The 16,772-nt window shown below is 39.1% G+C and overlaps 4 protein-coding genes across 5 annotated transcripts; all 4 read right to left on the bottom strand.

Moving 5' to 3' along the window:
* Positions 1–47: 47 nt before the first annotated feature.
* Positions 48–7,276, bottom strand: ccz1 (CCZ1 homolog, vacuolar protein trafficking and biogenesis associated). Its single transcript, XM_003961336.3, has 17 exons — positions 7,123–7,276; positions 5,986–6,059; positions 5,778–5,874; positions 5,563–5,660; positions 5,366–5,459; positions 5,204–5,284; positions 4,244–4,291; positions 4,082–4,165; positions 3,425–3,600; positions 3,180–3,261; positions 2,993–3,054; positions 2,626–2,737; positions 2,307–2,340; positions 2,105–2,222; positions 1,506–1,664; positions 769–896; positions 48–692 (listed from the first exon to the last, which is right to left on the bottom strand). The coding sequence occupies exons 2-17, from the start codon at positions 5,997–5,999 to the stop codon at positions 637–639; spliced, it is 1,443 nt and encodes a 480-aa protein (XP_003961385.1). The 5' UTR covers positions 6,000–6,059; positions 7,123–7,276; the 3' UTR covers positions 48–636.
* Positions 7,277–7,603: 327 nt separating this feature from the next.
* On the bottom strand, positions 7,604–9,539 carry pvalb9 (parvalbumin 9). Of its 2 annotated transcripts, none has more exons than XM_003961338.2 (5): positions 9,434–9,539; positions 8,955–9,022; positions 8,483–8,615; positions 8,232–8,341; positions 7,604–7,887 (listed from the first exon to the last, which is right to left on the bottom strand). In XM_003961338.2, the coding sequence occupies exons 2-5, from the start codon at positions 9,013–9,015 to the stop codon at positions 7,862–7,864; spliced, it is 330 nt and encodes a 109-aa protein (XP_003961387.1). In that variant the 5' UTR covers positions 9,016–9,022; positions 9,434–9,539; the 3' UTR covers positions 7,604–7,861. The 2 variants fall into 2 exon arrangements, with proteins under 2 accessions (XP_003961387.1, XP_029689619.1); XM_029833759.1 differs by lacking the exon at positions 9,434–9,539 and adding an exon at positions 9,315–9,411.
* Positions 9,540–11,797: 2,258 nt separating this feature from the next.
* On the bottom strand, positions 11,798–13,672 carry LOC101064450 (parvalbumin alpha-like). Its single transcript, XM_011604454.2, has 5 exons — positions 13,540–13,672; positions 13,052–13,118; positions 12,497–12,629; positions 12,234–12,343; positions 11,798–12,143 (listed from the first exon to the last, which is right to left on the bottom strand). Exons 2-5 carry the CDS (start codon positions 13,110–13,112, stop codon positions 12,121–12,123), a joined length of 327 nt encoding a protein of 108 aa, XP_011602756.1. The 5' UTR covers positions 13,113–13,118; positions 13,540–13,672; the 3' UTR covers positions 11,798–12,120.
* Positions 13,673–15,619: 1,947 nt separating this feature from the next.
* On the bottom strand, positions 15,620–16,651 carry LOC101062073 (parvalbumin, thymic-like). Its single transcript, XM_003961490.3, has 4 exons — positions 16,498–16,651; positions 16,220–16,352; positions 16,025–16,134; positions 15,620–15,814 (listed from the first exon to the last, which is right to left on the bottom strand). The coding sequence occupies exons 1-4, from the start codon at positions 16,556–16,558 to the stop codon at positions 15,786–15,788; spliced, it is 333 nt and encodes a 110-aa protein (XP_003961539.1). The 5' UTR covers positions 16,559–16,651; the 3' UTR covers positions 15,620–15,785.
* Positions 16,652–16,772: the final 121 nt, after the last annotated feature.

Raw genomic sequence — 16,772 nt, 5'->3', positions numbered from 1 at the left:
TGGATTGACGTCAATGTCTATTACAAAAACATATTGTCGATGTTATCTAAAGATTTGAGAGAATTTATTTATTTCAAGATACCACAGACAAATAGATGGACTTAAATAAAATTGTTTGGTGAAACTCAAGGAAATGTTAAAAGGTTGATTGTTGGGCAATTGTTTATATTAAAAAAGTATTTTATATTACATTGAAATATTAAATCCTTTTGATTATATTATCTGAACATTTGTACCACATCTTGTAAAATGAACAAAAAGAAAACACCTTGATTTATGATTTTTAGCATTTCATAAACTGATATTAACTGTCACTAATAATAAAGGCACTAAATTTAAATTGTGCATTGTGCATCAAATTGTGCATCAATTGAGCACTTTGTCACATCGTGTTAAATAAAAAATAAACCAAATACAATTTTACAAGTATATACAAAGGAAGAAAAAGAAATGTGTACCATACAAATCTTAATGTACACTTAATTACAGAAAAATTAAAGTTTTATTAGGTAAGTAAAAACAAAAACTTAGTGAAATAAATTTTATTCTCAAATTAATTTATAATGCAATCATTGCATTACAGAGACGCTGTCCCGAGCCAGCTTTAGTGTTTTAACACAGATTCCCCCTGCTGCGTCAGTCCAAGAAGAAAATGTTGTTGAACTGTGTCGCACAAAGCCTCTTAACTTCCTCTGCAGAAAAACAGATAACACAGTTCAAGTATCATTAGAGCATTACACATTTAATCAGCAGCTGAAAAAGACTTACCGTTTACTTCTATTAAATTTGCATTCTTCTGATTGAGGATCACATAAAGTTCTCTCTGGTCTGACTTCTTACCGACTACCCAGTAGTCTGTCATCGCTTTTACTATAATTTCTTCATCTTCATCCACCCTGTGAGGCAAAAGGAGGTTAAATTTCATCAATTAAGGCAACGGCCACATCTAAAGTTGGTTAAGATGTCAAGTAGTACCAGTACCAGTAGTGACTGAGAATGTTTATATCTTATACAATAAAATACTATCATATTAAAACACAGAGGTTAACATATAATGACTATATTGTGAATATCAATGCAAAAAGAGAATCATACAGTATTTATACTTTTGAAAAGAAGTGAAATGCCTGCACTTCATACAAGCTATAAATGGGATTTTCATAATCAGAGACACAAGAGTGAAAGAATTCCCAGAGTCAACATAGTACATGTGATGAATGACTCTAAAAATCCATGGAAACTATTGAGAGCTTGTTGGTCTACATATTTATTTCCAGGATTTGTAGTTTGAAAAGTCTACTGATCAAATCAATTGTTGAGAATTACTCCACGCTGTTATTTTATTATTGACATACAGGATGCATTTTTCTATAAACAAACCACTAAATCTGCATCTTGGGTTTCAGCCAGCATGATCACCTGATTATTGTGACACTAGCGTGGAGAACTGTGGTAAAGAGAAATACACCAGCATCTCTTAACAGGTCAAGTGTTGTCAGGAGTACCTGGCAAAGTCACAGTTGATGTCTCCCAGGATCTTCATGAGGTCAGGATGGACAGAGGTGAGACAGACACTGGCGGTTTTTCTCATGTGGATGGTGCTCTTCTCTGCCAAATTCATGTGGTTGAAGTAGATGAACTTAAACTGGGGCTCCTTCTCTGGCCTGAACAGAAAAATCATTGAAATAAAAAGAAGAAAATACATGAATACTCTTACTTGAGCACTGGACAAGCCTATCAACTCGCTTAGAAATCACTTGAGATTTTTGATAGTTTCTCTTCAGTCCACGCAAGAGAATACACTTTCAACTATAATGCCTGTAAATTGCAGATTCCTTGGGCCGAATCAGGATTGAATCCTGACTGCCAGCTGATGAATGTGGGTCAGTCTAATTTATTAAGCATGTTCCTCACAATAAAACAGCCAAGGCCCTGGAGTCTAGTGTTGGATTACAAGCAACAACATATCAGAAGATAATTAACGAGATTAAATGAGAATGGCCACAACGCCACGCTTCAATTCAATGATAATATCCAGTGTTTTACATTCTTTGAGAGCAAAAAGAGAGTGAATACAAATGGAGGAGTGGAAGCCACAACTGACCCTGATATCCTGCGGTTAACGGTGAACTGTTCACATATGTCAGACGCCAGCAGAGTGAGCTGGGGGCCCACCAAGCTGTCCAACTGTTCACAGAAGTCCCGGTTCAGCTCCACGGATGCTAAAGCAAGAGAACAGAGCGTAGAAGAGCATATGAGAAACAAAATTGATCTATCAGAACAGGTATGACTGGGTGTACACTTACCACTGATCATAAAGCAGGCTGCAGCACTCATGGCCTGGAATGAGGCAGATTCACGCAAATTAATGCAGAATCAAAGTCACTCAGTTCAGGTATTCATTAATGTGACGCTCAGCCACACATTTACTTCATCCTTTTAAAATAGAGCTGTATAATCCCAACAACCCAGAACTTAGAGAAGTGCCACATTTCGTGCTAAATTGCCAGTTCATAGCCAAATCCTTCAATCAGATTATGAAGCCTTCAGCTCTATTTTGAAAACTCTTCATGCTCATAGGTAGAATTAGAATTAAGCCTTGGCAGACCATGCATCCTCTTGTACCTTATAAACTATCAGATGCAGCTCCTCGTAGCCATCCTCTGCACTGACAAATATTTTTGGAAAGCGGAACTTGGCCTCAGGATCTTTTAGATTAAGAGGTCCTGTTAGAAACCTGGTGAGAAATTGAAGGGATGATGGGCAGAATATTCCATTAAAGACCACGTATCAGAGCCATTACTATAATTAATGTTTAGGCCTCAGTGTTAAGAAATTCTAAGAACTAATCCCATCTCCTTGGTTCTGAAACAGGTTTGGAGATCAAGCCTACATGAATTGATGAAAACATACAACAAATGGCTATGTTGCTAATGTAAATCAGATTTGTTTTTCTTTAAATACCCAAACAGCATGTGATTGGGGCCCTCACCTCCCATAGTGCAACAGATTCCCTGTAACCTCAGGTCTCAGAGGAGAGTCTCTGCCAGCCAACTGAAGAGAGTAGAGTTCACAGATGAACAAATACAAACAAACTTAAATTCACATTAAATTCTTCCTCATCTTCTTAATGGTAATCATATAAGTCATCTAGGGTCTCTGCGTTCGGGCCTTCTCACCTCTGGTTCAGTGTGTCTGGGGAACAATGATGTGGTCAAGTATTTGTACAGGATCCTCATATCATCTTGTTCCAGTCCGCTCCTGCACGACCAACCACAAAAGGAGAAAATATATCTAACTCTAAAATACATAATATTTAAATATGGCTGTTTCCAGTCTTTTTCAGTGTGAAACTAAAATGATTAGTTTTTCATTTTGAGCCGTTTAGGGACAAAAACACAGACAGCATGTGTTCAGTCTGTACCAGATGAGTTGATCATTGTAGAGGAAGGCTGTGTATTTGATCAGGCTGAGGCTCTCTTCCACTCTGTTAACAAATGACTGGATCTTTAGGTAGGTCATCTTATCCAGAGGGAAGAAGCTGATTCCTCCAAACACATCCAGTAGGTCTGAGGATTGTAAATGGAGAGTCTGCAGATACTGAAACACAAATATGTACATAGAGGCAAATAAGTGTCAGTTAAATTTGAAAAAAAGCCTCAATAATAGGAATGCATTAGTGCAGAGATATTAGTTGTTTTATTTTTATTGCAAAGACAACTGAGACTGGGATGGATTCTATATTTAATAGACAAAACAGTTGCTCCTTTCGAAAACTTGTGCAGAAGTTTCAGTGTATGTACGCTGACATCCCAGCTCTGATGGGCACAGAAAAGCCTGACTTTGGGTTGCAGTGTAGAGTAAATACTTTGGGAACTTGATGGACATTCCCTAATAATAACTTAAGAATTTTAGCCTTTTGCAAAGCTGATTTGCCAGAGATCAGCAAGAAATTAAGGGCACTTAAAGTCAGCAAAGAATTATGAAGAAGTGAGATGTGACTGCAACGCTCGGTCCGGCGACATGGACAAACACGCTCTCTGTGCATGTTCAAGTACAGTACCATCAACAAACTCCTTACCTTGTAGAAGAACTTTTCAAGCTTCTGCATTAACAGCTCCACTCCTCCAGCTTCCATTGCTCTGGCAAATGTGCCATTGAAGAGCTAGAAGAAATCCATCACTGTTACAAAGTGATTCTTTCCCCACAGCAGGAGCCTAATTACATACTGGGTCATACTCACCTTATACATACTGTAACACTGTCTTACTACTGCACCATAAACTGTGTCCTGCAGGCACAAGAACATCTGGTAAAACAAAATCTATCTGTTTATTCTCTTAACTGCTACTTAGTCCTGATTGGACTAATGTTCATGTGGGTAGTCTTGGTTTAAGAGAATTCAGCTGGACTTCTGTTAGATTTTCAAATATGTTTCAACCTTCTTCAGTTCTAAATTAACTGGTGGGAATCTCATTGTTATACTGTGTAGAGATACTGATATCGGTCACTTCTAAAGAGAAGAACCACATCAATCCTGGTTATCCTGGTCAGGCCAGAGGGAGATGAAGCAGGTATGAAACAGAGATGCAACATCATCGTCATACCCTACATAGCAGATACATCAGAAAAACTCAGAAGGATTCTTTTTTTACAAACAACATGCCTGCACAGACGCATGGCCCAAAATGGGGAGCCAGGTCCTCAGGACTGAAGTCAGCTGTCTATCTACGCCTTAAACATGAGGGACACTCATTTGAAGACAGTAATGTTCATATTTTGGCCAGAGAAGAAAGATGGTTTAAAAGAGGAGTAAAAAAATCCCATCTTTTTTAAACTGGAAAAACTCTGAACTCAGGAGGAGGAGCAGGAGGAGGAGGGTTGCCAGACACCAGTCGCCAGCTGCTAACAATGCTGTCCAGGGATTCCTCCCCAGAAAGTTTCACAATCGTTCACCTGCAACATCATGTGGCGATCAAGATGATCCACACCATATAATAAGGTAAATTACCACCAACAGCATTCAGCACATATAACTCTGAGATTCCCACCAGTTAATTTAGAACTGAAGAATCTTCTTGGAGAAGAGGTGAAACATCTTCGAAAAAATAAAGGAAGTCCTTATTATTATAATACGCATTTTTGTCCAACAAAGTGTTACCAGAAAATCTTATTTCAAAGAAATGAAACATTTCATACTCACAAGCATTTCCTCCTCCTGATATTCTATTGTTTGGGTTTTACCATCTTTGTTTAATTTCTCAATCATTGGGTTTCGAACCACCTTGAGAAACATTCAACAGAAAAATTAGAATGTTCAGCAAGACAAGTTTAAACAGTATAGTACGCAGAAGCTGCTGTATACCATGACTACCCAGAAATTGTTTTCAGGTTCAAAGAAAAACTGGCGGTTCTTCTGTGTGTGTAGAGACTTGGCTGGTTTTGTTGGACAGAATGTCCTGAAAGACCAACGACAATGATCAGCATGACTGAGACTGTCGGTTCAGTGCTAATGTCGCTGTACAAGTTTCACGTATAAAGAACATTAACTGAAAACTTTACCTAGTAAACTGTACAATGGCTTCACAAAGACCAACATTTCGGATCTTCTCGTTCTTCTCCACATCACTCGGATGGTAAAACAAAATCTTCTTCTCTTCCTAAAAGGAAGGAAGAATCAACACAAATGAACGTATTTACAATTCAGCTGTGGTGGAAAGGTAAAAAAAATAAATAAATAATTGAACTGTAATGTATGAGCTTCACATGGAACCAACCTCTCCTTCCCGGGGTCCAAACGTAGGGTTATAAATAAAAAAGCTGAGCAGAGATGGTGTGTACTGTTTCTCCTGCATTCCAGATGCCATTCTAGGGCTGAAATAAATGCATCATTGTAACAAAAACAAAACTGCATGAAAATAAGCACTAAGATTCTTTCAGTGAGAAAATCTTTTACAATCACAAAATGTCTACTTTTTACATTACCTAATCATTTGCATTAGTGGAACTCAACGTGGAATCCTGTACTCCAAAGGCCGTCTGGTTAGTATGATGTGTGCCTGCGGATTGAACACAAGAACAAATACTAAGCAAATTCAATTACCGTAGACGCAAGTCGGAGTTTGCTTTGTCAATACTGCATCATGTACAGGACTGGAATGAACGGTCAAACCCTTGGTGAAAACAATAAACAGTAAATGAATTCCGAGTCTTGTAAAACAATAAAATAAAAAAACAAATTTAATTTGTGGGATAGAAGTTGGCATTGCTTGGCCATATAAGGGCTTCAGTGATGTGCATACCCAGGAACTTGGTACTTGTCACCCCCTTTTCAATGTTCAGAGTCAGATGGTCGTGTATTTAACACAAGGCCAAGTGACTCCCTTTGCTTTGGTAGTATCTCATCATTGTTGCTGGTAAGACCCAGTCTGCAAACTTTAGGTAGGAGTTCTACCACAATATAGAAATGTGGGTGAGTACAGTGAATCAGAGGAGCTCAGCAAGCAAGTTTAATGTGGTGACCCAGGATATGTACCTGCCAACCTATACTGTTGGTGGTATTCAAGTCAGGAACAGCTAGTTTGATAGTGAGGTGTCTGGTCCAATTTTGCATATTTTTCTTTGCTGGTCGTTTTACTAAATCAAAATTGTGCTTTTCTTTTTTAGACCAACATAAGAGGCAATCCATCTTTTATTTAAAAAAGTATACGAGTTCCTTTCCTAATAATTCCTTGTCATGCAATTGACGAAATTTATCGAAAAAATTATACAGCCTAGATTTTTTTCCCCAAAATAAATAAATACCATTAATGCTGTTTGTGTCATTTGTAGCGTTATGGCTCATAACTATGTTAAGTACACCAGGAGAGAAGAAACCCTAAAATATGAAACGACACCGCGGCTTTTATGCCCATCACTGACAAGATCAACACACAACCACAGGTATTTGGTCACTCCGAGCTTAGAACCTTAACACCTTTAATGTTAATTTGGCAGCTGTAAGCCATAATAAGATATCATGCTAGTTTGTCTGTTCGCAAAGGAGATGTGTTATTAGCATTCACCAAGACGTTATGACGTTATGCTGGGAAAAAAAATGCGAGAAATGCGATTAGCACTCACCTCACAGAATATAAATCAGAGACATTTAGGACCGTTTAGAACAGGTTTTCGTAAGAAATAAATAAAAATAATAATAAGGAAATGAAATCAATGAGGAGAAGCCGCATTACTTTATATTCTCCACTTCCTGTTTTTGACACTAATGTGTAACACATTCAGTAGTTCGTAAAAACTGAAACCAAATTATGGTTCCTAGTCTCCTTACAAATCCTAATAGTGACTGATTTTGCGTCGCTGAGCAAATCAGTGAATAAATAGGTAAATATAAATAAATGTGTTATGTAGCTGTCCTCCTAATAAAACTTCAAATATTTTATGATCATATTCGCTGCATTTTTCACATGAAGTTTTTCTTCCTTTTTTCAGACATTGACAACATTCCCATCCCCAGTGACTGAGTAGTTTGGCTTTTCAGTAGATTCAAGCATTATTGCATAGCAGCATAATATTTTATTTACAACTTTAGAGGAGAAAACAAGCATTTAGAGTTGTATTCTACAAGTTTATTAATTTTGAAGTCTGTCTGATTAACTGAAATAAACATCAGGAAACAATGCATTTAAAAATACCATCTTTAAAAGTCACCCTACACAGAACTCATTTAAGGAAGTAAGTCGAAATAATGTAACAATAGGAAATAACATAAATCACTAAATATTGAGGCAGGGGACAGAGTAGTCTATTAAATGCGTTTAAATAGAATGATCTGAAGACTCTTCCACTCTTCCACCAGTGATTCTCAGGACAGCACCATACTCTGGAATTCTACAGAATAGAAAACATGTTGAAATGACTTTGAAGTATAAATTCACTCTTACCCAATATGCATAAGAAATATATTATGAATTTAAAGACAATTTGTTTATCACATAAATCCTTAGCCAAAGACATTCGCTCACATGTGCTGGTTCTATGAATTGTGAAACCAGTTCTCTTGTGGAACTTGAGAGTGAAATTCACCCCCCAAAATATATTTAATCTAATCAGATAAAACAATAAATCCCAAAATAAGAAAACTATCCTGATAACTCAAAATCTTTGCATCTATTTTGTCTCTACATAATGCCTTAATGTGAGTTTCAGTGAATATGAAGGAACCAAACACCAACCCTCCACACCAATTCTTCCATCACAGTCATCATCAGCTGCTGAAATGAAACTCTTAGTTTCTGCCTCCGTCAGTGTTCTTGCTCCCGGCTGGAATCGCTGCAGGAAGTACCTGCACATACAGTAAAAAACATCATCCTACTATATCAAAGCTGAGCGTGATAATGCAGGAGAAACCATAATATTTTGCTGCCATGAGAACATGACCTTACATAGGAACCACATGCACTCCCTACAACATTGTTTCACACACTTGAGCTCAGACTCTTCAAAGTATCCGCTGTCATCATCATCAAGGATGTGGAAGACATCTTGGATTTCCTTGGGGGTCTTTGAGGACAGGCCACACAGCTGGAAAAACCTTTTGTAGCAGAAGGATTCAGGTGCTGGAAACATGTCACAGAAATGTAGCAGGAAGGAACAACCACAGATATTGTTAGAGCTGCTGACATTCTATGTTTTGAGGGATTGATATCAAATTTTGCTGCTGTGCTGAATATATTTTGAATTTAGATCACACTATCATTCTCTGAAAGCGTGACTTCAGCACACAGGAGGCCATTGCTGCTGAAGACACTTTTAGAGCTCATTTTAATGACATACAGAAGAGAACAAAGATGTGATTATCAGAGCTTGAACAGCAATATAAGTCATGTGTTCTATAAAACTTTCTTGCATTTATTTACTAGTCTTGCGGGTTCAGTCCAGTAGAAATAAAGTAATACCTTGACAATCCTTGACAGCATTTTCAATGGCTTCAGCTGAGAGGATGGAGGTGAGTGACATATCTTTCCTGTTGAGTAAAAACAAATGAACTAGAAATATCACACACGCGCACATTATCTTCCCATTGCTTACATCTATCATCAGTTGCAGTTAACTCCTTAATTAGTTTCCCTTTACATCTGATAAATAATAAAAATGGACATTATTCTGCAAACATCTTGGAACACATTGTGAACCTTCACAATGTGAAAAGTTATGACTATGAATTTATGCTAAGCCTGTACACAAATAATTGAGAATAGACAGTAATAACTCATTGAGAATAAATGTTTAGTTGAATTAAATTTAACAAGACTTACCTTAAACATTAAAGCATTTCCACATTTACAAAAAGCAGAGAGGGAAAGCAGACAAAAAGGCATTAAGACTTGACAGAGACAGGCTGCTCACCTGAGCCACACCTACAGATGGTACTTACAGTTGTTTGTCTCAATGTTCCTCTCAGTCTGTCTCCAGTTAGCAGCAAATAAGGCGTTGTGGCTGAGCGCTCGCTCTCGATGCTCTCTTCCGTCTTATATAAAAGCATGAAAAATGCTTAAATTTCTAATCTGTGGTTGTATCACGTATCAGAGCTCCTCCTTCTAGTAGCGCTTAATCCTCACTGCATCTGGCCAATTAATTCTCACTGTGGGCCCATATATGCCAAACATTCTGCTGTATACAATCATACACACGGACAACACAAACAACTCCTACCCCTCTCCTGATGATGATGAAGTACAGAAATCTAGGATTATCCATCAATCTTTGCATCTTAGCAATTAGGTTTGCTCTTAGAAATGTTATTTTCTGACTTGATGATGAATATAATTTAGCTAAACACTTGGTCGACATGTTACAAAGCTTAAGAGCTCCAGCTGAATATGTTTTATTTTAGCTTTAACTTGAAATGTAAGTTCACTGAGGATTAGAACCAGTTTGCTATATTTGATACAAAAAGAGACATTCAATTCATAAAATAAATACTTTAAGTATTGTTGCATACATTCAGATAGTTTCATGCCCTGTGGCAATATGATACTGTGTTGAGAGCTGGCGGAAACCTGAAGTTATTTAGCTGGATTTGCACCAGCTCACTAAAACTGAGATAACTTTGTAATCTTTGAGGTATTGCAATACATCTGGTACAGCAGTGACTCTGGGGAATCCACTCAGCACTAACGGTACTACCATGAATGCATCTAGCAGAGAGGGAAGCATTTGATAATGAGAACCAAGGGAATTCAACTCATTACAGCTTCAAGCATCACAGCCAGTAAAGGGCTGACTTAACAATTAATCTATGTGTGACACCATTTTAGGTGCTCTCGCCAACATCTAAAACATGATCTACAAGTTTAGAAAGCAAATGTTCTTATTGTGCAGAAGTAACAGGAGACGAAAACCTGGAAATCATTGTTTAAAAGCGCCACCCCGTGGCTGTTTGTTATGACTGGAGATGTAAATGATTTGAATTCACTCCGAGTAATCGCTTGACCATCATCAAAGATAACAAAGAGATATCAGATCAGGTTAAACAAAAGTGAAAACTTTGCTCCATATTCTGATGATGCCATCATGTGAGCCATGAGTTACAAATCTTGTGCTTTTGTTCTGTTTACATAACACCCGAAAGATCAGGAATTCTCCCCGCATGTGTAACAACAACATTGCAGTGTAGCAAAATGCCAGTCATGTCACAGATGGTAAGAATGAGGTGGGGAACAGCAAATGTGCATGCACATCACTTGTACTTGACTAAATGCATTAGTGTGCCCTGGAGATGCTGGGGTATTTCAGTGTCAGACTACACTTTCAGAAGATCCCATTTCTCTTCATCTCTCCAACTGGAAGAGATTATGTTGTCGTCGTTGTTCAAATGGCACTCATCTGCGTCACAAACAGGCATTTGTGCCCTTCTGCTCATACATCAGCCTTGATGTATAAGCAGCTTCTTTGGCAACTGTTCAAACGCGATGCAAGACTTAGGGATGAATATAGATTGTTGTGCTTACAGATGCAAAATCTCTAAAACTAGGATTAGAATGATTTTATTATAAAAATAGCGGGCAACAAGGTTTGGAGAATGGACTGATTGATTACTAAACCATACAAAACCATATCGGGGGAGCGAAGGTTTATGGCGTCGCTTAATACTGTACGTAATTTCAATTGTCAGTAACCGGCCAACTGAAGTGGATATAAACGCGTTACTCCGACTGACATCGATGCTTTTTGTAGCCCAAAACACACAAATACTGTGCCAGAGAGTCGTCTTAATCGGACTTAAATACAGAACGCTTATGCGCATGCTCCAACACCCCGGGCTGGTGTATGACCCCGGAAGAAAAACTTTCAAAGGAACCGGTGTTAGTGTTCGACTTTCTTGTCTGCCTCTCGAAATCGACATTACCACCAACATTACCACCAACATTACCATTGCCAGAATCCAGTTTTCAGCATAACGCGTTTAAAATGTGAATGTAAACGTACTAACACCACTATCGTTATAATTAATATTCTATAGTGCACCGCTTTGGGTGGTCGCTAATGTTGGCTTAACCCTTTCATACATCCAGTAGCACCAATGTTTGAATCTTAGTTGTCCTACTCATCATCATCATCATCATTGTTGTTTGAGATTTGAACAATTTCTGGTTGCAATTGAAGTTAAACCTGCAAAATAAAAGTGTGTGCTTTAATTATAGTGTATTCACGAGAATCCATTTTAAAAACAAGTCAGTCTCGTCTTTATGACTTTAATTGGTTTTACAACTGTGCTGAACAAAAGAATCAAATGTTATTTTTTTTATTGAAAAAGACCCTTTATTGTTTTTTGATCATCCATCTGAGTCCCATAAAGTACACATCTGATGTCACAGATAAACTTGCATAGTAAAACCACAGAAGTGAGAGAAAGAGAGCGAGAGAGGAGCATAAGTCATTCAGTCATATAAGCTTAGTCTGGTACAATCATCATGGAGAACGTGTGTGGTGAACAGTCTGAGTGAGTTTAAATATGGTCGATGAAAGAGAGCATGTGAGGCAGGCAAAGAAGAAGAGAGGAGTCAGTCTTGGCTCAAGTTGTTCCTTTAGATTGGTGAATTAAGTTGTTGGTCAGATTATTCATTTTACCAGGGCAGCAAACTCTGCAAGGAGTCAAGGAAAAATGTTTCCAGTCAAAATCTTTGGAGTTGTTCTAAAATCTTATTGCAACAGAAATGTACATGCTGCCTTACCATCAACACCAATCTTGCCATCACCATCAGTGTCACCAGCCTTGAGGAAAGCCTTTGTCTCGGTATCGGTCAAAGCTCTGGCAGAGGCAGAGAAATTCTGCAGGAACAGCCTGGGGAGGAAGAGCACCCTGAACTTAGAGCAGATATTGCACCGTAATCTTGAAATTTCAGAATATTGTTGGATTTCTGGTGGATATATTTTGTTGGCTTTATTTTACCAGCGTTGAGGTGAGCTCATTATTCTGAAAAAGAAATGTGCCTACTTCAGCTCATCCTCCTCGATGAAGCCACTCTTGTCCTGGTCAATGATGCCAAAGGCCTTAGCGATGTCCTCTTTGGATTTGCCAGCAAGGCCGACCTTAGCAAAGAAACTTTTGTGGTTGAAAGAGTCAGCCGCTGCAAGAAGAGAAGCGATTATTTAATATCAAGACAACCGAGTGAAGCTTTTCCTGACTGTCATTCAATTCCTACCCAAATACTAACAAACCCTGCACTTATTTACGCCGCTGCAGTTTAGTCACATTAGCAGTTAATACAGTTAATACAGAAAATGACTAAAAATCCCAAATTGTACATTGGATATTTTTTAATGTTGATACTATTGGTTAACCTGAAACTGTGATTGCAGCTCTATTGATCCAGTCATATGTTAAAAAAGCATCGTGCTTGTTACCGCAGATACAGACCGGCTGTCAAGGTTGGCTGGTCGTGTGATTCGATAAGAGCTTTAGCAGTAATAAACTACAGTAATATTTTAAATGTTGAGTGTTCTCAGGCTTTGATTCTTGATCAGTCTGTGCCAGGATAATGAAAATTACCTTGGCAAGCCGCAAGGGCTGCACTGATGTCAGCATCACTCAGAATTCCAGAGAATGCCATGACTGACTGGGGGAAGAGAGCACAGGACAAGACATCAGTTTAACAGTTTGGCTGTAGCATGTTGAAGCAAGTCAGCTGTGAATCTGCATCCTAGTTGAGCTAGCTCTGGTGCAACGCCATTCTGCTATGAACTGCATTAACCATTCCCCCCTCTGTGAATAATCCTCTCTGGGTGGCCCAAGAAGACAACGAACAACTCAAAACAAAAGGTAGTCCCATATTTCCAAAACCAAGCCCTTCAAAGTATCCTGGGTGGCTGTGGTCGGCTGCCAAAATAGGCTTTTTCCCTCGGTCAGTCCAAAGCCACATGGAGGACCTGGCCTTGTGCAGCTCTTTCCTCGATTTATATCCCATCGCACGAGGCTGACGTCTCGAACCAGCCAAGACAAAAGTGTCTACCAGTCTGCAGCTCCTCAGCATAACTCACCTTGGTGTTATCTGTAAGACTAGAGTGGATTCCCTCAGATGAATCTGCCCACTGCAGTGAGCCTCCTCCAGAGCTTATATACCTTCACTCAGACGAAATTTGATGCACAGGCTATGTAACAGACACTCGTGCAAAGCGGTGAAAGCAGTGGGTTGAAAAATGTGTCCAGTAGACAGAGCTGTTCTATTTATGTACACATAAATGAAGATGCTTAAATGGTAGGATAAGGGTAATGCAAAAGTGCTTGATATTACATTGGGCTAATTATATACGCTGCTGATCAGGATGAAACAGACTCTGCGGTCGTGCCGGTCTGGTGTCGGAAACTTTGCAGAGCACTGCAGAAGGAAGAATCAGGTATGTAGTGTGTCACCAGTACAGTGGAACAGACTTTGCTATCGCACAGGTTTGATTAAAAATGTGTGGTTTGGCCTTTTTGTAAGAATAATTCCACTGAGCATTTATGGTGGCTTGCCAGTCTCATTGATCGAGGAACAATTAATTGCTTAACTGAAACAATATTTGTTTTTTCTATGCCTGAGTGGGAAAAATGTAATGCTTTCCCTGTCAGTGCATAGTAACTTTTAAGAGCATGTGTGCACTACGGTATGAGGGAGGAGGGGGGATCAGTGGGATTCATTCAAACGCTGCCTTGACTTAGATCATCTCAGCTGCAACTCCAGTCAGGTTTTATTTGTGGCCTTCTCACACCAGCTCTCGTTATGGTGGCGAGATTATTTTCAAGAGTTATTTTAGAGACCGCCCAGCTCTGTTGTCATCAGTATCATCATTATGACAACTGTTGTCATCCCTGTTCTCACACTGCACCAAATCCATGAAATCAGCCGATTTGGGTCAAAAGCACCTCTGTTTAAAAACACTGCAGGGCGGTGTTGGGTCATTCAGCGTTAGACGTTGAAGTGTTCCTGCATGTTGTGTGTCAGGTGGGCTGCCTGATTAGCACGTAAACCTCGTGTAGATGCAACCATATTTTCTGCCGCCAAACACAAGCAGGTGCAACGACTCAGAGCTTCTTTTTTAAGACCCGTTTCTTTGGCTTTAGAGCTTCCAGGTGTGTGACGCCTCCACTGTGTATGCTTTTTCTTTACATTTCCTGTTGAAATAAACCTGTCATTCATTTGTCATGGTCAAATTATGTCTCTCACCTCAAGCGACTCAGCCATAGATACAGGAACTATTCCTGCCCGTCTTCAATATCAGGTTTAAATTCTCACAGTGGGGAGAGAACCCATCAAGTGAGGCTGTGTAATTGGAGACAGTGAAGGATGATCACTGACCATATTTTGTTTGAGGAAGTTTTAAAAGTTCAGTAAATCAGCTGAGCTCTAAATGGTGATTGACAAGAACTGAATTAATACTGTATCAGCCAGAAATGACGGTTTATCTCTGAGCGTAGGTTTATACCAAGCTGATTTTTGATGGCAAGGTAATTTTTCATTAATAAAGTAAAACATATATTACGAAACAGTGGTTTGCCACCAGAGAAGAGATTCTCTGGACCTGTGAATGCTGTCCCAGTCCTCTCCCAGTGTGGCTCCTCTGCTTTTGCATCCCAGCCAGGCCATGCTCCACATGAGTCCACATCTATAGTTCTAATCAGTTGACGGCAGAGTTCGTGCTGAAGTAGCCAACCTTGTCTTGAAGATTTTAGTTTAGTTCATAGAAACTCTGAGCTAAAAATTTCTTTAAAAAAAAATGCTTTTTACCCTTTATCTCCCTGTAGCTTCGGCAGAACTGCAGGAATTTGACACTTTTTCCTCATCCAGGTTTTTAGTAGTCTGCAAATTCAGCCCCAGGTTACAGCATGCTGATCATTTAAGACTTACAAATCAAGTTAAAACTTCTTTCTGTCTCTCCTGTATTTTGATCATTCTCTTCACTTTTTTCTTCAAATCCATTATCATTTGTATCCTAGTTTTTATTTAGATGCAGTCAGTAAATATCTTATACTTCTTCTATGTCAGATGAAAAACAAGTTATTTGGACACTCGAGCCTGATAATCTGAACCTTTCTGCCCACTTCTCAGCATGACATCACAACATGAGACAGGAGACACTATTATTTCTCTGGAGAAAACTATTCCGGTTTATTAATTGTTTTGTGAGGGAGAAGACATAAGAAAAAGATGCGAGATTCAGGCTCCACTCTTTTTCCTGTACTTCCCATAAAATACAGCCTTTGTTGAGTCCATGTCTTTCACTGCAATAAACATTAGGCGAAAACACTATGATGACTTGACCAATGCAGAGAATTCTGAAAGGAGAAAAAGACATATAAGACCGAAGGCTCACTAATTTAAGAATGATGATGATAACAACAACAACAACAACAATAACAATAATAACAATAATAACAATAACAATAGAATGCACCTGTGTGTAAGGTAAAACCACTGTGACAAAGATGAAGCACTATCCGATAAACAAAAAGATAGAAAGCTCCCAGTAGACCAGCCCTGCCTACCATCCCAGCCGATCTTTCCATCCCCGTCCGAGTCTCCCTCCATCAAGAAAGCTCTGGTCTCAGCTGCAGTCAGAGGCCTCGCTCCTTTGGAGAAGTTTTGCAGGAACAACCTGATGAAAAGTCGATATGTTGCATTTTATATGCAAACAATGAGGCAATGCAATAGCTACTGTAAGAAAACATTTAGCACTCAACTGTAACTCGTCCTGCTCTATGTATCCGCTCTTGTCCTGGTCCAGAATCTTAAAGACCGTCTCTATTTCTGCTGGCGTTTTCTTCGATAAGCCAATTGTTTTAAAGAAGACGCTAGGATTGAAGGAATCCTTTGCTGAAAGCAAATCACAGACATAAACAGGTGTATTCGGTTTACTTTAAACAGCAGCCTATAATTAAAACCCCACGTATCCTCTTGAATACTTTCACTTTTAAATATATTTTTTAAACTGATGTCAAAAACACAACTGCCTCCTGACCTTTGCAAGCATTGATGGCTGAAGTGATGTCTGAGGCGGTGAGGAAGTTGGCTATAGCCATGATGGTTTTAGAAGCTGTGGAAGATGCGGCTGACCAGTGCGTTATGGGATAGCAGACGGGCAGAAACAATCTACTGGTGAGACAGTGAAACCACCCCTCCCCACCACCACCACCCAGTCTGTCAGAAACAACCAGTGTCCTGTCTGCTATCACGTACAGCTGACCACTTGAGTGCACTCAACACAGGCGTGAACCAGAGGGCAAGGGACAGGCC

Source organism: Takifugu rubripes, chromosome 1, assembly GCF_901000725.2.
Source record: "Takifugu rubripes chromosome 1, fTakRub1.2, whole genome shotgun sequence".
NCBI classification, from domain to species: Eukaryota; Metazoa; Chordata; class Actinopteri; order Tetraodontiformes; family Tetraodontidae; genus Takifugu; species Takifugu rubripes.
The sequence above is the reverse complement of the archived record's forward strand: the minus strand, read 5'-3'. Positions and strand labels throughout refer to the sequence as shown.